At 32.2% G+C, this 23,430-nt stretch overlaps 2 protein-coding genes across 2 annotated transcripts; both read right to left on the reverse strand.

Moving 5' to 3' along the window:
- Window positions 1-4,991: 4,991 nt before the first annotated feature.
- Window positions 4,992-8,726, reverse strand: LOC116019670 (WAT1-related protein At2g39510-like). Its single transcript, XM_031259961.1, has 7 exons — window positions 8,527-8,726; window positions 7,842-7,904; window positions 7,567-7,677; window positions 6,457-6,700; window positions 6,035-6,196; window positions 5,799-5,950; window positions 4,992-5,193 (listed from the first exon to the last, which is right to left on the reverse strand). The coding sequence occupies exons 1-7, from the start codon at window positions 8,724-8,726 to the stop codon at window positions 4,992-4,994; spliced, it is 1,134 nt and encodes a 377-aa protein (XP_031115821.1).
- Window positions 8,727-18,021: 9,295 nt separating this feature from the next.
- LOC116019671 (WAT1-related protein At2g39510-like) lies at window positions 18,022-21,145 on the reverse strand. The gene is made up of 7 exons (XM_031259962.1): window positions 20,895-21,145; window positions 20,153-20,215; window positions 19,942-20,058; window positions 19,104-19,344; window positions 18,839-19,000; window positions 18,316-18,467; window positions 18,022-18,193 (listed from the first exon to the last, which is right to left on the reverse strand). The coding sequence occupies exons 1-7, from the start codon at window positions 21,092-21,094 to the stop codon at window positions 18,022-18,024; spliced, it is 1,107 nt and encodes a 368-aa protein (XP_031115822.1). The 5' UTR covers window positions 21,095-21,145.
- Between the last annotated feature and the right edge of the window lie 2,285 nt (window positions 21,146-23,430).

The following is a 23,430-nucleotide window of genomic DNA, read 5'->3' on the forward strand; positions in this document are numbered from 1 at the left end:
TCCAATAGACCAATGAAAGCTTTTAATTAACTTTATGACCCTTTTTTTTGTTTTTTTTTTGTTTTTATTTTTTTAAAGAAACTAATATAATACGGAGTATTTAGTTTTTTTTAGAAGAATATAATATTTAGTTTTTTAAAACTAAGACACGAGTATTTGTATAATATATATGTGCGCACGCATTTAAATATATATTATTGATAGATAGAAATTATAATTAATTAAACATATACATTTATATAATACATTATATTTATTAAATATAAATACTAAATAATGTGTAAAGTGTATTTTTGGTATTTGTAATATAAAAGCTATTCCCAAGAACATTGGAATAGCTAATACCAAACCCCCCTAGGAATGACTATTCTCTTTGCAAAGGTAATAGCTCAATCCTAGGAATGTTATTCCCATTACAAAATGACCGAACAAAACAATGGAATAGGTCTATTCCGATCCAAAGAATGTCATTCCATTTCTTATCTATCCCATGAACTAAACATGCCATAAGTGTAATGCACTTTCACATTTTTACAAGTACAATGTTTTAATACTAAATGTGCATTTTGTTAATATTAAATATGCATACCGTAACAACTAAATGTGCATTCCTGAAAAATTCTAAGAAGTGCAGATTTTAGTGTTCAAGTTTATACAGTAAAGTTGCTAATAATTACGAAAATATCACTGTATATTATTTTTTTATTATTATTATTTTTTTTTGTAAATCTAATCCATCTGATTTTTCTAAATGTAAGGCTGAGATTAGTTTTTAGTTTTCTCCTAAATTCTTGTTCTCATATGATCTAATACATATACATATCATGGTTGCAGTAGGCGCTAGTTGGGCGGTAGACTAGTGCCTAGGCGGCAAATCAATGATATGTCTTGTTAGAATTGAATTGATATTATGCCTTGGGTTGGATACTAGTTGGAGTAGTTGTTATTGATATTTATTTGATATTTGATATTATTTTCCATTTTATTGTTGGTATTTAAGTTTCAATTCTCATATCATTATTTATTAAATTTATTGCTAAAAATAAGTCTAACCAATCTCTGTGGGTACGACCTTACTCATCACTATTGCAATTAATTTTGTAGGTTTCGACACACGCACACACAAATATAATTGTTAAAAAAAAATTGTCTCCTCTCACCTCCACCTAAACATAAAAACCTACAAAAACCTTCAAATAAACACTTGATGGTGATGCTCTAAGCTTGGTGTGAATAATGCATAATAATTAAATAAAATGTTTATCTTTTTTTTTTTTAGTACTACTGACTTTGTTACAATGCAGTATCTGTTTATAACTAGTTTCTCAACTTACTGAAGCACAAAGAGTCAATATCGCCTCCACTGAGGCTCGAACCCCCTTCCGTATGGGTGCCACTAGACCACAAGGTCTTGGAAATGACATGTATTTAGTTACATGCGTTATACAAATTGTTATACCCATGGTTGAAACAATCGCAAGGTGCCAATTAATCTGCGCCTAGGCGCCCACATTTTTTTTCTTTAAATTTTGTTTAATTTGTTTTTTTTTTTAATTTTTTTAAGACTTGATTATTATAAAATATAAATTATTTAATACTTTAATAGTTTATACTAAAATATTAAATACTAACCTAAAAAATATTTAGGGTTTGAACGATTTAGGGTTATTTAGCTCAAAACAATATCGTTTTAAGTGACTAACCCATTAAAAAAGGGAACAATAACTGATCAACCCACTAGGCGGCCTAGTCGATGCTTAGGCGACCTAGGCGGTCGGCCGCCTAAACCACCAATTACAGTGATAATCTAGGCGGGCAGCTAACGCCTAAGCACGATTAACGATGGTTCATCTTGCATTGTGAAACCTTGGTCTTTTGGTCCCGGTCGGGTTGATAAAAAGTCTAGAAGAAGTCATGTGAGGGGGTGGGTGAATAGACTTTTTAAAACTTTATAAAATTTTCAAAATAGAGCTTATTGATCACCAGCTAAGTGTAAGTGATAGTCTGCGGAAGACTTAGAAAATTGTAGCGCTCGCTATTTTTCGTTTTAAAAAGCTTGAGGTGTGTTACATGTGTGAAGTAATGATTTGATCAGTTGGAAAAGTAAAGTGCAGAATATAAGAAGGATAGAGAGAGGGAATTTTTATAGTGGTTCGACACCTTCCTACTCCACTCTTCTCCTTAATGTTCAAAGAGGTTTTCACTAGTATTCTTTGTCACAAAATACAAGTAAAATCGGTTACAGTTTATCCACAAAGCACTATAATCGCAGCAGCGTTCCTTCAATTCGGTTGTCCCCTCCAATCTTCAACACTTGATTCTCTACTCCAAGGATCAACCACAGAGTTGCCTTGAGCAATAGATCTCCAACCACAACTTCAAAGTGCAATTGTTTTGTTTGTCTTCACAAACATGATGGATTGTGAATCTAGATAATTCACTTTTAAGCTCAAAAGTTGCTCTATTATGAATGTGGTTAGCTTTGATTCTCTCTTCTTGATTTCGTTTGCACAGCACTATGACACTAGCAATAATCTCAACAGGTATGGCAGCATGCAATCGACAATTTTTTATGAGCCTTGGAGTTTTCTATTTATAGGATAGAGTTGCGGATAGACTGGTAATCTTCTAGAAATTTCGAATCTGTCTGATACCCTTTGAGCAACATGTGTCCAATACTACCGCTAACTCCCACATGCTACAAATTTACGACTTGGTTTGCTTTGCTTCACCTACTTATGAAGTAAGTTAGGATTTTTCCAATCAAAATTAGCATAATTGTTAAACATATACTACGAATATGTTAGAATGTATTTAAAAAATACAATATAAAATTTAACATAAACTTTTGTCAAATAATTAGTCCGACTAAATACATAGTATTCAAAGTTGAGCATCAAAGATTATAAATAAGGAACCTTGAAAAGTATTTTCTTGCATTTTTTAAAAACCAAATTTAGGTTAATTTTTTTTTCTTTTTGTTTAATTAATTTTTTGATCTTTTGATAATTTAGAACAAGACTCCATATTTCAATTATGCTTTTGCATTAATAGAAATGATTTAGGTCATTATGGTATTAATATTTTTTTTCTGTATTTCTATAATGGTACAATTGTACATTACTTTACAAATATTATACTATTATTTTTTTATCAGACAAAATTGTTCTTACATCATTCTCAGACATGTGTGACCTAACTACAAAGTTGTTGATCAGAAATACAACTACACCTGAACTTTAAACGGTAGGACCATTGTCCAAAGAATTGACAATGTTGACATCCAATTGGCTCCAATTGAACAAGTTAAACATCATTAATTCTCAGAATTTTATTAATGTACATTGGGGGTGTGTTGGCATGGAGTAGATTTTTATTTATTATCATCCTCTATTAACAGCAAAATTAAATAATTTAGTAGCTAGCTCCCCCACACCTCGGTCTGACAAATTTAGAATTTGATGTCTACAATGCCTCTATTCAAAAAAAATTTATTCATTATCAAAAAATTTTAAAAGAAAAGAGATATAATTTCTTTAGTTATATTATCTTTATTTTCTACAATAGAATGTAAAGATTCCTTACCTTTAAATTTATTAATTAATTATATTTACTGCATTACCGATTGTCTTCTTTTTTACACTATTTTGTAATTAAATATCAAAGTTATAACACAAAATATGTTATATATTTATTTACCAAGTATTTTATTAATACCATGAAAAAAATAAAAAACAAATTGAAATCAATCATATTAATTACTTGGGGAGAATTTGTTGACAAAGAGAGTATTCAAATAATCCAAGAAATTGAACAATTTTAATGAATTGAAGAAGGTCATCAATTATATATTTTGCAAATGAAATACCAAAATTAAAAAAAAATCATAAATGATAAACATAATAAAATTATAAAATATCCATGCACTAAGTAAAATTTTAATAGAGTTTAATAGTTTTGTTTCTCCAGGAAATTAAAATTGTACCTTTTTTTTTTGAAAAGACAAATTAGTATAATGTAAAGATAAAAGTTAGGAACTAAAACAATTAGCAAGGAACAATTGAGGGACTAAAAATTTATTTTTTCAATTATATATTTGATGGTATAATTAACTTGTTGAATGTTGACTATGATTGATGAGGATATCAATATATTACTTAGTATATTATACGAATATTTTGTTAGAATAATATAAATTAAATAGAAATAAATTAAGAATTTAATTATCAAATTTATGTGAAATTATAGTAGTTCTTATTTATTTATTTTGATAATATAATTATACAATTTTTTTTTTAACATTGGACATTTATTCAAATGTGCAACGGGCTTTATTCAACTAGTATATACATGTTCATGTACAAAGACAACAAAAACTCAAAGGAGAAAAGCTGGAGCTAATAACACATCCTAAGTCTATGAGATTGATTTTGATACATCGGAAGAGGAGAGACCATTTTTCCCTACCCTTTCTTACCGACTAAAAGTAAACCTAAGAGGCATAAAAGCAGAGATTTAATTTCTTGCTTCGGTTGCTTGCAAAAATCCCCGCCTAGGCGCTAGGCGCTCCTAGACCGAGGCAGATTGCTCCCTAGGCGTCCGCCTAGGTGGCCGACTGCTTAGAAGGCCGCCTAGCGCCTAACTCGGCCGATTGGACCGAATTTGGCCGAGTTAACTCGCCCAACTCGGTAGAGTTAGCCGAGTTAACTCGAGCGAGTCGACCTTGTTAATTTTATTATTATATTTATATATTTTTAAATTTATTTATTTATATAAGTAAGAGAAGTAAGATATATATATATATAATATATATAATATAATATATGACATACACCCACACACATGAATTAATTTTTTGTTTTTCTAAGTCGCCGCTTAGGTACCGCCTAGACCGCTTAGGTGCTAGGCATTAGAATACCGCCCGACTAGCGCCTAGCGCCCACTGCAACATGTTTATGCTTCATTTTGATCTCTTGGTATTTCAATTCAGACTAAACTGCATCATCTCCGGCAACATCTGCTGTAGTAGTATCAAAGGGTTCTTGATTAGTTGGAGGCTTGACTAATGTCGACGGTAGTTCATCCACCGGAACTACCCGACCGTCGATGGTTGATTCCGGCGGAACATTGTCATGTTTCTTGCCCCATATTACCATGTATAGTCCAACCATAATCCCGACGGCTCCCAAAGCCCTATGATATTATTAATTAATACAATCGAGAAAGGGAACACATCAATTCAAGTGCTATGATGAGTTGAAAACATGAAATAAACTTTTTGAATAAGATGAATCAAATCATATTGTTAACCTCCATTACGAGAAAAAATATAACCATATGTGTAATTTAGTATTTACCAAAACATTTTAATCAGAAATATAGATTAAGAATCAAATTGATCATAATGAAGGTTCACAGTTTCATTGTTTGATCAGGATGTATTTTGTAACAATAAAAATATATGGACTAAATTTGCATAATTGTATGACTAAAAATACATTTTTTTGGGTATAAGTTTGAACCCTAAACCTAAGAGTAATCACCCCGGCCTCCTACTCTGAGAACGGGTATATGAGATAAATTACGGGATATGCCTCAACTAATTGACAGGTCCGAATGCATTTCTCCTTTTTTTTTTTTTTTTAAGTTTTAGACGATGATGAGGGACAATCCTAAACTACCATTATAATAATCAATAATAACTTAAATTCTCCTCCCAATTTAACATAAATAATCAATAATAACATAAATTCTAGTTAATCACATATTCACATAGAAGGGAAGGGCGAAAGACATACATTCCAAGGTCCAACTGTTCAGCTAAGATAAATGACCCCATAATTGCAGAGATAATCGTGCTTAAAGGATTAAATGCAGTGACGAAAACAGGTCCCTTTTTCTTCATGATTATCCCTGACAAGTAATATGTAACTCCCGAGCAAATTACTCCCTGCAAATAATTAAATCCTTAAAATTAAATCTATTGTATTTCTCTTCATTAAAAAAACAGAAAAGAAAAGAGAGAATTCCATACACTGTAAACCATGGATAAGAGTTTAGTGTCCCAGTGTAAGGCCCAGGCTGCAAGATTTTTCCTCTCAGCCACTAAGGCTACCACAGAGCCTTGCAATGCTCCCATAGTGCATATCAAAGTAGTAAGAGATAGTCCAGTTGGATATGATTTCAGTGTAATTCCCTGTTAAACAAAACACTTAATTAATTGGTGCATTTCGATCAAGAAACATATGCATTCATGAAAATCACTATAATCGAGGTACTATTTCAACAATTTACTCTTGAATAATATTATAAACTGCGAACAGTGTGATAATGTCATAATTTAAAAACAGAAAAGGAAGATTAATGGACGACGGGGAGCGAAAAATAATTGAATTTTTAAAATTATAGTGGAAGACATTTAATTAGAATATTACTCGTAAAATATATTATAATAACCTGAAGAATTATGAAGCTGGCCAAGAAGAAGCAAGCAGCTATGATCATGACAGCCCCTTTAAGAATGTCTTGCTGAGAATGTAGAGCATTTGCGGCAGTTTGGATAAGGTTTGTGTGTTTGGTCCAAGGCAATCCAATGTTTGGTCCTTTAACAAGACTCATAATCATGGCTCCCCCAATGGTCACTACTGTTCCCAAAACCTTTGCCTGGCTATGCACTTTCCTCATATTCACTTTCTCAATCCTGCATATATATCATCTCACCATAATCACTTTGTGTGCTTCATTATTCATTAGCGTTTTGATTCGCGAAAAATATATAGTTGAGAATGAAATATCATTTTGCAGAAAAAATCTTAGATCGTTTAGTTATTTTTATACTAGGAAATGGGTACGTTTTGAGAATAACTATTCTCAATGTCCTATAATATTAGTTATTCTTAACACTACATGCCATAAGGAATAACTAACAATTTCTTTTATTAATCCAAAAATACGCTTTTAAAACCTCTTTAGATAATCACACCTCCTCCAACTTCATCATTCCCTGTCTCTCCACATTGCAATCTGGACAGCTCTACTGAAAACAATGTACCATAATCATAACAACGTACAACTCTATTTATTTGTTTATATTTCATCTGTGTAATTGATCTTCTAGTTTTTAATGTCATAAACTCCATGTCTGAATTACTTGCATAATCTCATTGGAATGATATAATTTTATTAATTATGTTTTGAATTTTGTTAATTATTGTATTGAATATTATTATTATTATTATTTTGAGTACAACTGACTCTATTACAATGCAATATCTGTTCATAACTACTTTCTCAATCTATTATTATTATTACTGTTCATAACTACTTTCCCAACCTATTATTATTATTACTATTTACGTAGTATTATTTTACGGAAAGAGTGTGTATTACCGTTATAACATTACACTGCAACAATATGAACAATAAACCGTACCTACCGTTGACTTTTTGACTTACCGACTAGAGAAATTCAGTATTTTTTAAGTATAGTAAATTTATTGTTTGTTCTTGAGAGTTTTTATCTAGTCCATTTTAATATATAAGTTTGGTGTATGAATTAAAAGGTACCTGAGGATCCAAGCCAATAAAAATGTAATGGCGGGAAGAACATTGTACAATGATGCAGTAAAAGTTGCCGTTGTGTATTGCATCCCTAAGTAAAACAGCTGCATACCTGGCCTGCATATAAATATAATAATAATAATAATAATAATAATAATAATAATAATCTTGTATACTAATAATAATCAATACTATCAAGTATAATATACATGATTGTACTCGATACATACTATATCAACAACAAAGTTAATTTGCTTGGTAGAAAAATCATATATACATACCCTACTAAACCAAGGACCGTTATCTTCAACAAAGTGGAAATTGTCATCTTAGGCCTAACTTTCCTGCATAGAAAAATAATACAAACAAACTTAGTGTGTATATATTATTAATGTACCAATCTTTATCCTTTGATTTATGAGAAAATTCACTTAGGTTGAATATTGTATGGTGGCTCTAGCTGGCAAAGGACCACAGGAAAGTAAACCAATCTAAGTTGCTCATAGCTGACTGACTCAAGTCAAGGTGGTCAATAGATAACTCCCAGAATCGAAATTAATTAGAACCTTGTACCAACCTTGGGTGCCCCCCACGCCTTGACCCGAGCATCTGGAAGGAACATCATGGTAACTTAGCTGAACATACAAGCTAAACCACTGACCCGAGCATTTGGGAGGATCATGGTAACTCAGCTGAACATAGAGGCTAAACCCCTGGCCGAGCATCTTGGATGATGTAAATCATAGTAACTCAACTGAACATAGAAGCTAGATCTTTGCTTACTGTGCATAAGGAGCCCCTCACTTTAAGGAGACTTGATCGTTAGTCTTTCTTCTCAAACTTCACCCATATGACCAACTGAGCTGTCCAACCAAGCTTGACTTATTTCTTATATATAAGAAAAGAGGTCGATCGATTTCAAGTTCAATTTTTATTAATTTTAAATATATGAAAATGATGGCATACCTTTCGAAAAAGATGGCAAAAGGAGCGACGGCGAGAGCTGCAAAGACATTCCTATAGACTAAGTAAGTATAGGGGCTCATGCCTTCATTGAGAGCAAACTTGACAACAATAGTCAAGCCTGCATACCCAAACTGCAAGAAGATGACAGCCAAATATGGCTTTGCCATCTTTGAGAATTTAACTAAACTCTCTCTTGTCATGTTGGTTGTTGCAGCTAGCTTTCTTGTGTAAGTAGCTAGCTACTACAAATACAATGTATGGTTGATGAGGCTTCCTCTCTGGCTGCTTCACATATATATATATATATATATATATATATATATATATATATATATATATATATATGAATGTAAATAGTGGATCACTTGACATCACTACATCATGGGCAGTTGTGTGTGTAAATAGCGGGTCCACTTGACATCACTGCATCATGGGCAGTTGTGTGTGTGTATATATATATATATGGAAGGGTTCAAGAGCGAGTATAGCATTTCGTGTCCATTAAAATAATGCATTTTAAGTATACAAACCACGCACCTTAAGCACACAAACAATGCATCTTAAAAACAAAAATCATGCACCTAAAATTTTAAAATGACGCACTTTAAGTACACAAACCACGCACCTTAAGAACACAAACCACAACCTAAAGTTTTAAAATGGAGTACATTAAGTTTCAAAAACTGACGCATCTTAAGCATACAAATCAGGTACCTTAGAAAAGAAAACAACGCACTTTAAAAAGAAAATTACGCACCTAAAACTTTAATTAATGCACATTAAGTTTTAACACTGACGCACCTTAAGCACACAAACCACGCACCTTAAGAAAGAAACCTACCGCACTTAAGCAACCACACAACCGCACCGGAGAAAGCCAACCACACGGGAACCCATTTATATATATATATATATATATATATATATATATATATAACACTAGCGATGGCACATGCCTCGCGCATAGTGATGGTATGCCCAATGCAGATTTAGGCTATGTTTGGCAAACCTAGCTGAAAAGGTAGCTGAAAGTTGAAAAGTAGCTGAAAACTGAAAAGCTATAAGCTCGAAGCTGAAATCTGAAGAGCTGTTATGCTTAAAAGTGTTTGGTAAAATTAGCTTTTGATAAGCTGATAAATGTAAAAAGACTAAAAAGGACATCTTCATACAATTTAAATAATTTTAAATTTAAATATGTTTGTTTATATATTAAAATATAAAATAATGAAATCAATATATTTAAATAAAATATAAAGTAAGAACATATATTTGAAAATATATAAAGTAAAAAAAATATTTATAATTCATAAGATTAGTTCATATAAAAATTAATGTTCAAACATAAATATCAAACTGAAATTACAACCAAACAAATAAAATGTCAAAAGGGTTTTAATCGATAGGGGTAAAGGATGTCATTTATTTAAAATAATAAGGATAAAGATGGAAAAAATTTAAAAAGCTACTAGCTTATTTTGAAAAGCTACCCCAGTTAGCGTTTCAAAATAAGCTCTTATTTTAAGCTACTAGCTTATTTTGAAAACATTACCAAACAGAACTTATAGCTTATTAGTAGCTTAAAATAAGCTATAAGCACCTAAATAAGCTCTGCCAAACAGAGTCTTATATGTCCAATTTTGAATGTAAGAATATAACAAAAAAAATATGTGACATTTTGTAATTATCACCAACTTAACTATACAAACTTCACTATTTTAATACTCCTAATATAGATTAACTTATCGAGTGTTTTATTTAGATTATCTCACATAACCTTAAGAATGCGAATATCGTAATATCATATTCTCTTGTTTGGTTTAAGGGAATATGAGATTTCGACTTTGTTTTAGTTCATTTTTGGTAACTTTCATGGGAAACACATTCCTAGCTACCACATTCTTAGGTTATGTGAGAAGCAAGATTTTCAAAATGTTACACCACCGGTAAATTTTACTGTGGACCATGGTCCAAAACGGTATTGTTTCTTTTAATTAAAAGAAATGCCACCCGTTTCATCTAATTACTTATGTTTGTATAACGTCTTCAATTTCATTTTATATATACATTGTATAGTAGTTTTATTTCATCACAACTAAAGTATCATTTTATTTCAACTATAGTTTCATTTGACATTATACACTAAATATGTGAGACAATTTATTGAATTTCATTTTATACAGACTCCAATCTTATTACAACACCACTAAAGTATAATTTTAATTCAACTACGGTTTCATTGGACAATATACACTCAAATATGTGAAATTGTTATTCAGTTTCATTTTATAATATACACTATAGTTTCATTACAACACAATTCTCAAGTATCATTTTGATATAGCTACAGTTTTATTTAACAATATATACTCAATATGTAAGACATGTTATTCAGTTTCATTTTATATATACCGTACTTTCATTTAGGCACAACTTAAAGTATCATTTCAATTCAACTACACTTTCATTTGAGAATATATACTTAATATGTGAGACATGTTATTCAGTTTTGTTTTATACATAATATATTTTCATTTCAGCACAACTAAAATATTATTTAAATTCAACTATAGCTTAATTTGATAATATACTCAATATGTGAGACATATTATTCAGTTTCAATTTAAATATACTATAGTTTCATTTTATTTTGATCACATCATAAATACAAGATTTTTATTAAATATAACTATTGCCGTTTCTTTACTCAAAAAAAACGGAACCGTTTTTGAACCATGATCGACTGTATAACAATTGTACATTACCTCAAAATATCCATTGAACCAAACAACCCCTAATTGTTAAGTGTAATATTAAACACCCCTCCTAATATCCACTTGCATATGTTACACTATTTGATTGAATTTTTTTTTCATTTGGTAGTTAAACTCGTGATGACTTCATCTAATTTAGAAATACATAAAAAAAATATATAAAAGATTAATTTACTGTCAAGTCAAAATGTGAAGTTAAGAGGGAAAATAGTATTGTACAATTGTTAAATATGAAAATTAATATATCAACTTTCAAGGAGTAAAACTCTTGCCATATGTTATTAATTTATCGATATATATGTGTGTGTATATATATAAAAGATAGTAATAAAAGTTATGATCCGCTATTCTTTTTGGATGATTCAAAATATATTATGTAAGCAAGGAATAAAAATTAAAGTAAAAATTAAGAATATGTGTCATATTATTTATTAAATATTATGCACCAAACAAAACACTTTGCCACTTCATCATTATTATTATCCTTTCTTGTTGAGTTTAATTAAATGCACATAACACATAATGTCAGACAACAAATCAGTCGAGTATCAGATCCCATCAGCCATCAATAAACAATACCACAACTAACATTAGTACTAAACGGAGAAGTAAACGGCATCAGGCAAATTATATAATGAATCAGAATTCATCAGCTTATGTACCTAAAAAAATATTATAGGTGTATAAAATATATTTAGATGCGTAAGAATAATATTGCAGGCCTATTAATAAAAATAGAACCAGTTGATCAATTATCAAATTAATATACTCTTTTGAATTCTTTTTTTTTAATAAATAAATTAAAATCAATATATTAAAAGTAGTTCATTGAAATATTTTAAATGAAACCTATGTTGATATATTTTTCTCAATATATTATTTTAATAATTTGTTATAAATTGATAGTAGTGATTTTTGAAAAATTATATTATAATTTATGTCCTCCATAAGAATGTCACTCCTGAATTATTATGAGTGTAAATATTACTCATCAATTTTTAAAACGGTACATATATTGTTCCTCTCCTAATGGACATGTGGTTGATCGCTTTGCTTCATTTTCAAAACGGTACATATTAGAGATCAGATATGGGTGGCAAATTATGCTGTGGACCCAGGTCCACCTTGCAAGGTGGACCTGAGTCCAAAACTACGTCGTTTTTGTCTTTTTTTTTTTAGTAAACATATTGCTGAATATAGAGTTGTCCAAAAATGTGTGAATGTAGAGTTTTCAAAGTGTGAATGTAGAGTATAGAAATCGTGAATGTAGATTTATGATTGTGTGAATGTAGAGTTGCCCAGAAATGTGTGAATGTGGAGGTTTCAAATTGTGAATATGGAGTATAGAAATCGTGAATGTAGAGTTATGCATGTGTGAATCTGTAATAGAGTTAAGAAATTCTAGCAACTTGTAGCGCTGTAATATGTGAATGTGGAGTTCTCAAGTTGTGAATGTGGAGTATAGGACCTGTGAATATAAAGTTTTGAATGTGTGAATGTGGAGTTTACAAATTGTGAATGTAGAGTATACTGTATGTGAATGTAGAGTATAGTTACTAAACATATAATCCTGTAATGTGTGAATGCGGAGTTTACAAATTGTGAATATAGAGTATAGTGTATGTGAATGTAGACCTAGGTCCACTTTGCAAGGTGGACCTGGGTCCACGGCATAACAACCCGAGTATAACCCACAAGAAATGAAATGAATCCATGAGAATAAAGCAAAGGAATTAGAAAAATTAAATAAGATGCACAAACAAGAGGAAGTTCACTTTCTTGCCACGATATCACATTCGTCACTTGTAATCATATCCCTTTCCTCAGTTCTCTTGTCTTCCTTTTATTTGTTTCCTGGTAACAACGAGAAGAATGAATTGAAATTAGAAAAAATTAAAGAGTGATGTGTTCTACACGGTCACACACTCCTTTATAATTTATAGTAGTAGAACAAAGAATGCATTGCCTTGTGTTTTTCTCATGTTAGGTAGGTGTGGGGTGGAGGTTTGATTTGGAAAGAATAAAAAGTTGCAGTCAATTAATACTACTTTACCGAGTTTATTATCGAAATGGTCATTCGACTATTGTGAAATTACAAATTTGGTCATTCGTAATTTTTTTTGTCCAATTAAGTCCTCAGACTTTGAAAAATTAACCATTTTGGTCATCCGTTTATTTTACCGTTTGATATCTGTTAAATTGCGACTAAATTGGTAATTTCATTATAGTCAAGGGACTATTTCAGTAAAAAATTAATTACCGAAATGGTCCATTGACTATAGAAAAATTACCAATTTGGTTCAGATTTAACGGTTGTTTAACACCAAAATAAACGAAGGACCAAAATGGTTAAATTTTTTAAAGTCTGAAGATTTAATTGGGTAAGAAAAATTATTAAGGACCAAATTGATAATTTTGCAATAGTCGAGGACCATTTCGATAAACTCTACTTTACCCATACAATAATTTACAAGTAACATGGCAATATAGGCTATGTTTGGCAAACCTAGCTGAAACCGTAGCTGAAAGCTGAAAAGCTATAAGCTCGAAGCTGAAATCTGAAGAGCTGTTAAGCTAGCTGTTATGCTTAAAATTGTTTGGTAAAATTAGCTTTTTGATATGTTGATAAATGTAAAAAGACTAAAAAAGACATCTTCATAAAAGTTAAATACTTTTAAATTTAAATAGGTTTGTTTACGATTAAAATATAAAATAATGAAATCAATATAATTTAATAAAATATAAAGTAAGAACATATATTTGAAAATGTATAAAGTAAATCAAGAGGTTTATAATTCATAAAATAAGTTCATACAAAAATTATTGTTCAAATACAAATATCAAATTAAAATTACAACGAAACATATTGAAGAAAAAAGGCCAACAAAAGAGTTTTAATTGGGAGAGATAAATGATGTCATTTATATAAAATAATAAGGATAAAGATGGAAAAAAGTTAAAAAGCTACTAGCTTATTTTTGAAAAGTTACCTAAAGTAGCGTCTCAAAATAAGCTCTTATTTTAAGCTACTAGCTTATATTGAGAACATTACCAAACAAAGCTTATAGCTTATTAATAAGCTATAAGCTCCTAAATAAACTCTGCCAAACACAACCATAATAGCGCAGCCTAACTGATTATTATGTGACCACCTTTGCCAAAGAAGCCCATCCATCATGGCAAATTATGATATGGGCAAGGTGGACCCGGATCCATGTTAACAATTTAAAAACACTATGTTTATAATTTTAAAATTCAATGTTCACAATTTCAAAATTTTATATTTAGAATTTTAAATCTCAATATACAAAATTACATTACTCAATATTCATAAATTTGTAACTCTATATTCACAATTTTGTTATATATATTCAAAAATTTAATTGTGTTATACTATTGATATAGAATTCTGAAATTGTGAACATAGACCTCTGTAATTGTGAATATAGAGTTAAAAAATTATGAACATAGAAATCTAAAATTGTGAACATGAATTTGGGTCCACCTCGCAAGGTGGACCCGAGGGGAGGTGGACTTGCGAGGTGGACCTTTGTCCATGGCATAACAATTGTCCGATCATGCTCAATTATATTACAGCTTATAATCTTCCATTCATTTCACCATATAGTACAGAGCTAGATAGCTTGGACGCTAACCACATCAATACTCGAACTAAGATGGGGCATTTTATTCCAGCCTACGATCACTCCAAACTCATTCCTCATCCCTAATGGCATATAATTTCAAAAAGATGGATTAAATAGGTTCTTAATATACGGGTTATTCATGCGTTTTTGTAAACGGGTTAACACAATAATATTAACTGCTTAAACTAATTTTTAATATTTTTAATGGATTGACTGACTTATTAGAGACAAAATATAATGGCTCAACCCATTAACAACAGGGACATGCTAATGGTAAATATTAACCTATTATTTTCGATGTTGTGTTTACATACAGGTCGTGTCCTCTGGGTCTATCCAAATCCTATAACTGTATAGATAGGTAGATAATGATGTTAAATTACATTATTACCCCTCTAATTTATATTACTCCCGTATACCGTAATAGCTAAATATGGATATTGTAGTCTTTTTATCTATAAATAGTCTCAATTGTTTCTTAACCCTTATAGGATAATAGAGGTAGGGAGGAAATACTATGGCCCTGTCTGGTAAATAATCAGCCTATCTGTCAATTTTGACTTATTTGACCACTATTAATTATTTGGTTAATAAGCTTTTTGTAACTCAAAATGCTAAAATTCAAAAGGCTACTCAAAGCAGCCTTTTCAATTAGCTTTTTGAGAAAAGAAATTATACCAAAAAAACTATCGGCTAACAGCTAATTTATGAAACAACTTTCTACAATCAGCTAATATTATCAACAAATCATACCTTCTAACCTAATCAGCCAACCGCCATTTATCAAACAGGCCTATAAATAATCCTCTACAGCCCTATTTGTTCTAATAGTTCCCGCCACACTAATAACCCTACGAATCTACACCTGGAAGTTAGTTATGGAGATTCCATTGGGTTTGCGCTTCCAACCTTTTGATTACGACGTGCTCAGATTTCTGTTCGATTTCGTTACGGGGAGAAGTAGTGTGGATGATGAAGCGCTTATTCATGAGGAAGATATCTTTGGTGAGAAAGAGCCATGGGAGTTAATTCCGTCGGGGAAAAAAATGGCATATTTTCTCACTAGGTTGAAGAAGAAGGGATCTAGGGTTCAGCGCACGGTGGGAAAGAAGATGAAGGGGAAAAAGTCGGGCACTTGGCACGGCCAAGACACTGGTAAAGCGGTTGCGGATCAGGACGGGAAGTTTGTGATGGGGTATAAACGGAGCTTCGTCTACAAGAACAAGAGTGAACCGGAACAAGACGGACAGTGGCTTTTGAAAGAGTTTTACCTGCCGGAGACGATTATGAGGAGAGCTAGGGCCCAATTTCGTATTGTGAAAGAGAGAGAAGATTTCGTGTTGTGTCGCATACATCCAAAGAAATATGATGATGATGAAGAAGAAGAAGAAGATGATGAAAACACGTTGGAACAAGGCGGCACGAACAGCAATGATTCCGATGCCGTTTCCTTTCCCGTTCCCGTTGAAACAACGACAATACAGATCACAGAGGGAAGCCATTGCGATGCTATCAATTCATATTTGGTTGGTGTTCCGATGGAGACAGCGATTCCAGTTGAGACATTATTGGATAATATGAATTCATACATTGTTGGTGCTCCGGCGGTGACAGTGGAGACATTATTGGCAGCACAGGCGGTGGATGGTGTTCCGGTAGAGACTTTGCCGGAAATGGATTCGTTTATGAATTTATTATTGAATATGGAAGATGTAACTACGTTGATAGATTTTGATGCCTAATTAAGACATTTGATTGAAGGCTGTAGATTTATTTGGTAGGTTGAGTTAGAGATATAGTGAGTTACGTTTTTAGTGGTAAAGTTTGGTTGAAAGTATGTATAAGAACTTGAATTGGGAGGCATCACAAAACTATATATATTTTCATTGAATAGAATGCTGTACGTACTCGATCATATATATTGATATATTATTTCCATTCATATATCTTCTTGTTTCAGGAATTGAAGTTTCATTTCTATTTAATTAGTCCTACTCCTAGACTTTGTGTGTGATTTTTTTTTTTCTGTTTAGCTATGCTTGCTTACTTCATTGGCCGGCCACAAGTTTAACTGATTTAAACCAGCACTAAACCAATCAAAGATATGGCATGCATCAGATCTAGTTTAGGTAATTCACATAACTAAGCCACTGCTCAACACTGTTTGAACTGATTTAAACCAGTCCTCAAAATTATGGTATCTGATTTCAGATTTTCTAAGTTAGGTAGTTAAAATTACTATTTACTAAGCCAATATAATGCTCGGCACCACTGTTTTGACAGACAAGCTAAGGCATGCACCAGATTTAAGCGTCGAATTGAATGAGCATTCAGATCTGATCTGGAGGAGGGAATTCAATTCCACGTCTGCTTCTTTGCTCAGGGAAGCTGTGTAACATTTTCCTTCCAGCCTGCACCTGATTCTAATATATGCCCTTTTCTTTAAACTCCATCTCCCTATGCAAGATCATTTAATTTGCTCTCTCAATTTCTGCTCATTCTGGTATTCTATTTTAATTTTCCTTTTAATTGGTTATTGCTATGTAGTTTAATTGATGATGGGCAGAATCCGGATGAGTTTATTAGGGATAGGATGTTTTCAATAGTTGCATTGCCAAAAAACCCACGGTTAAACAAGCCTAATAGGACATGTCAACCCACATTGACACCCCTAATTGTGTTGTTAATCACGAAAGTAGGAGCGCTCAGGATATAGTGTACCCACCAACTTGATCATGAGAGTGGCTGTGAATTCACTTGTCAATAGACAATTTCACAGAGAATTGAATTGAAACATTATAATAGCAATAATAATTTTTCATCATTTGTACATATGTAAGAAACTTCTCAAGTTTCTAGATAAAAAGTCGGAGGTAATAACACACATAGGAAGATCAGAGGAGAGACCATAACTATAGCCATCGCTAAGAAACCATTTTTCCCTACCCTTTCTTGCAGATTAAAACTAAAGCTAAGAGACATAAAAGCATGGATTTCTTGCATGGAAATCCAATCTCCCAGACAACCTATTTATTTATTTAATAATTTATGCTCCAATTTTCTTGGCATTTCATAAACTACACTGCTTCATCTCCGGCCACTCCTTTAAGGGTATTTGAGGATTTGACTAATGTCGATGACGGCAGAGCTACCTGATCGTCGGTTGATTCCCGGCCGGGAACTTCATCTTGTTTCTTGCCCCATATTACCATGTATAGTCCAACAACAATCACGCCGGCTCCCAAAACCCTATATATGATTAAATCAGATATATAAGACAATGGTGGAAAAAATAAAATTTTTTTTTTAATTTATAAATTATAGTTAATCATAAGTAGAAAGGAATTAAGGTTAAAACTTAAAAGACATACTTTCCCAAGTCCACCTGTTCACCTAATATAAATGATCCCATAATTGCGACCACAATCATGCTTAATGGACTAAAGGAAGTGACGAAAACTGGTCCCTTTTCCTTCATGATTACACCCGACAAGTAATAAGCGATTCCGGAACAAATTACCCCCTGCAAATAAATCCTTAAAATCAATTAAATCTCTCTGAGATCAGAAACCATGAACATTACAGGACATATTTCCCTTATCAGCCAATTTTAGCTTATTTGACCACTATTAGCTACTTGATTTGGTTAAAGAGCCAATATAAGTGTTTGATCAATTGTTTTTTGTAACATCTTATTGTTCTAAAACGCTAAAATTCAAAAAGTTGCTCAAAGTAACATTTTTTACAAGCTTTTCGAGAAAGCCATTTTGAATGCAATTAATTAGCTAGCTATAGGCTAATTTACGAAATATCTTTCTACAATCAGTTAATGCTATTTAAACACCCCCAATATTAATTTTGTGTCCAAAAAAAAAAACCAAGATTTTTTCTTACACAATAAATGTAAGCTAAGAGTTTAGTGTCCCAATGTAATGCCCAGACCGCAGGATTTTTCCTCTCAGCCACTAAGGTTACCACAGAGGCCTGCAATGATCCCACAGTGCATATCAAAGTAGTAAGAGATAGTCCAGCAGGGTATGATTTCAATGTAATTGCCTGTTAAGGAAAACAGATTAATAAGTTAGGTGCATTCAAAAACATATGCAATTTTTTTTTTTGTAATTATATTTAGAACAATATAAAATAATGTATGTATAACCTGAAGAATGTAGAAGATGGCCCAGCAGGAGCAACCAGCCATGATCATGGCAGCACCTTTGACAAGATCTTGCTGGGAATGTAAAGCAGTTGCAGTTTGAAGATGTTGTGTGTGTTTAGTCCAAGGTAATCCAATGTTTGGTCCTCTAACAAGAGTCATAATCATGGCACCCCCAAGAGTCACTGCTGTTCCCAAAATCTTTGCCTGGCTATGCAATTTCCTCACCTCCACTTTCTCAAGCCTGCATGTTAAAAACCCTTCAACAACTTCTCAAATTTGAAAATTTATATATGCAGTAATGTTCGTATATATGAGAACCACCGTCCTCATAAGTACATGAGAATCAATATGGTGCATTAAAAAAAATAGATCTATAGATGAGATCAATTAATTGGGAAATTCAAAATTTGTGTGTGCATATTAAGCATGTGTTGTGTGCAAACATAGAATATGCACACAACAGGTGTCTCATATGCACACGTGATTTTTGAATTCCCGAACTAATCTCATCCATAGATCTGTTTTTTTTTTTTTTTTTAATGCACCATATTAGTTATCATATACTCATAGTGAGGGTGGTTCTCATGATCACTACTATATTATGTGTGTACCTTATAACATTTTCACTAAAATGAAAAATTTTAAATGATACTTGTCATTAATTAACTTCTTGACTAAATGACTTGAGAAATTCGAATCTCATCAAAATCATTTTTCAAGTATAGTAGATAATTAATTATCGTCATTTCTTGAGAGTTACGTTTCTAGTCAATTTCATATAAAAGTTTTGAGGTTATTGTAATAGCAAGCTAGGTTGAAAGTAATAAAAAAAATGTACCTAAGGATCCATGCCAAAATAAAAGCAATGGCTGGAAGAACATTGCACAAGGCTGTGGTAAAAGTTGCCGTTGTGTAATTCATCCCTGCGAAATACAAGTTCTGGTCGATAACAGGCCTGCATGCATATGATAATAATTTCATTTCTCATAATAAGGTATATAGTGTAGGGATAAACTAGTTTTAAACTAATTGATAATAAAAACGCATACTCTAGCAAAGCAAGGACCATTATCTTCAAGAAAATGGAAATTGTCATCTTAGGCCTAACTTTCCTGCATAAAAATCAATGACACATATGTACTTAGCATGCATATTATATTAATTAAATCACCAAACTTTATGCTTATATATAAATATAAATATAAGAGTGGGATTATGTGTGAACAAGGTTTCAAGTGTGACCGTGCAGATGCAGAGTCAAGCAATTATCAATGCACTATAAGCATTTCTAAATGTACCGTGCACTACCTGTTTTTCATTGATTGTCAACTCTACTGCATGCATTTGAAAATGTTTGACAATGCATTTGTAAATGCTTGACGATGATATTTTGATTTAGAAATGCTTGGTCTGATTCTCATTATCAACTCTAGTGCATCTGGAATTGTTTGACAGTGCATATCAAAGGTTGACAATTAGGCAGTGCAATGCATTTTAAAATGCTTGACGATGATATTTTGATTTAGAAATGCTTGGTCTGATTCCCATCGATTATCAACTCTAGTGCATTTGGAATTGTTTGACAGTGCATATCAAAGGTTGACAACTAGGCAGTGCAGTGCGTTTTAAAATGCTTTACGGTGCATTGATAATTGCTTGACTGTACATCAGCATCATGTTAGTATCTGAAGCCTTGTCCACACCAGAATCCATATATATATATGTATGTGTGTATGTATGTATGTATGTAGTCTTCTTGTAAGTATAGATTTGAAGAAGATGATGACGTACCTTTCGAAGAAAATGGCGAAAGGAGCAATGACGACAGCGGCAATGAGGTTGCGATAGGCAGCGAAAGTGTAGTGGCTCATGCCTTTATTGAGAGCAGATTTGGCGATAATAGCCATGCCTGCAAATCCAAACTGCAAGAAGATGACAGCCAAATATGGCTTTGCCATTGTTGAGAACTTAGCTAAACTCTCTCTTGCCATGTTGTGGACTTTGAACCTTCTTGTGTCAGTGCAAATGGAATGGTTGACGAGTCCTCCTCCCTAGCTCATATATATAGGTTTTTCAATTTGCTTTTTTTTTTTTTTTTTTTTTTTCAAAGTTAAATTGTCTAATGACATATGCATGTCTTCAACTAAACAATTAAGATAATTTTATTAGTGCCCATAAGATTTTAAGAATGACAAACTAAAACACTTTCTCATGAGTTTTATATTAATACTCCCTCCATCCTATTTTATGTGTCTGGTTCAGTTAACGCGACTTGACTGAAATTATTTTCAATTCAATTTTTCATAATATTAAGATACAAAATTTATATATTTAGAACTACACTAAAAGTACTATTAAACACAAAAAATCAAATTTAAAAACAAGTAAAATAAATAAAGAAGAAATAGTTGGTTTGGCCAATGAATAGTAAGTAGGACAGATAAAATGAGACAGAGAATAATTAAATTCACAATGACTCTAGGACCCATTAAGTGGAATATAATGATCAGTGCATGGTGTCTACAAGGAGCTACATCCATGAGAGGGTAAAACTCTCACACCGCGACTGTCAGAGTTTAATCATGTATCTTTGCCCAAATTCTATCACTTAGAAACCAACTACTTAAACTACCCGTGCTGGATAATAAAAAAAAAATAAAAAATCTAAACTAAAGTCAAAGGTCATTCAATCTGCACACCTATATGTTTTTCTGTAGATATATTTTATCAAGCAATATCGACTTTTTATTTAACCCATATATCATGAATAATAATAACCTGGTGAGGGAGCAAAGCCCACATATGGTTTTAATTAATTTTTAAATTTTTTTTATTCTTTATCATGAATTGTGAATTGTGACAACATACAAACGTCAAAGCCGTTGCCAAAGTTCTCAATGTGAATATTGCATGTGAGCCCACTTGACATCAATATATTGTGGGCAGTTGCAATATTACGCTATTGCCTAATAAACTTTGGGTAACTTTTGGGTGAGACTATCTCAAGGGTCTCAATCTGTGAGACGGATAAGATCTTTGAATAATGAATTCTATTTTTTTTTATTAATGAATCGGATCTTTGACTTCATTAATCAATGATGCGACCTGTCCCACGAATTTAGATATGTGAAACAGTCTCACACAAATTTTTGTCATTAACTTTTGAATAATGCTACTCACTCCTTCATAACTTTTCTTCCAATACTCTTCTTCATAATTTTTCTTCCAATACTCTTCTTTTAAATGATATTTTTTAATTGAACAATTGACCTTATTAATCAATGATCCGATCCGTCTCACGGATTGAGATCTGTGAGACGATCTCACACAAGTTGGCAAATTATGTCGTGGACCCAGGTCCACCTTGCAAGGTGGACCTGGGTCCAATACGACGTCGTTTCACTATTTAAAAAAAAAATTACTAAACATATAACCCTGAAATGTGTGAATGTGGAGGTTTCAAATTGTGAATATGGAGTATAGAATTTGTGAATGTAGAGTTATGAATGTGTGAATCTGTAGTAGAGTTAACAGAGTTCTAGCAACTTATAGCCCTGTAATGTGTGAATGTGGAGTTCCAAGTTGTGAACATGGAGTATAGGGCCTGTGAATATAGAGTTTTGAATGTGTGAATGCATAACAGTGGTAATATAGTTACTAAACAAATAGTCCTGTAATGTGTGAATGTGGAGTTTTTAAATTGTGAATATGGAGTATAAGGTCTGTGAATGTAGAGTTTGTGTTCTATTGCGATGAGGAGCCGTTAACGTCGTTAATTTTTTTATTTTCTTTTTAAAAAAAATTGTGAAACAGCATCGTATTTGACCCAGGTCCACCTTGCAAGGTGGACCTGAGTCCACGGCATAACAACTGACACAAATTTTTGCCATTAACTTTTGAATAATGCTACTTGGTTGTAACTTTTAGGTACACGCAAATACCCGGAGTATTCCGGGGTTATCGATCCACAGGGAATGGTTGGTCAAGCACTAACTCGGATTGATTCTTGTGAAGCTAGTTCGACAATAACATGGTTATAACAACAAAACTAAATAACAAAAATAAAAACAACAAATGAAGAGAGATATATTAGATGCAACATATGTAAGGATATGGATCGGGTCAATATCTATCATGTGTCAAACAAATGTAGAAAAGAAGTTTTATCCCTTGTGAATGGAGGAAATGCACTAAAGTCCCCGGTGCCACTCTCGTGATCTACCCGAGTGTGCCAAACCGCAAGTTATCTACTCTCGTAGTCTACAAGCGAGGCTCGTTTTAAAGATCCTAAGCAAATCAACATTCCCAAACCCAAGTTAATCCTACA

This window comes from Ipomoea triloba, chromosome 5 (genome assembly GCF_003576645.1).
Source record: "Ipomoea triloba cultivar NCNSP0323 chromosome 5, ASM357664v1".
Classification (NCBI taxonomy): Eukaryota; Viridiplantae; Streptophyta; class Magnoliopsida; order Solanales; family Convolvulaceae; genus Ipomoea; species Ipomoea triloba.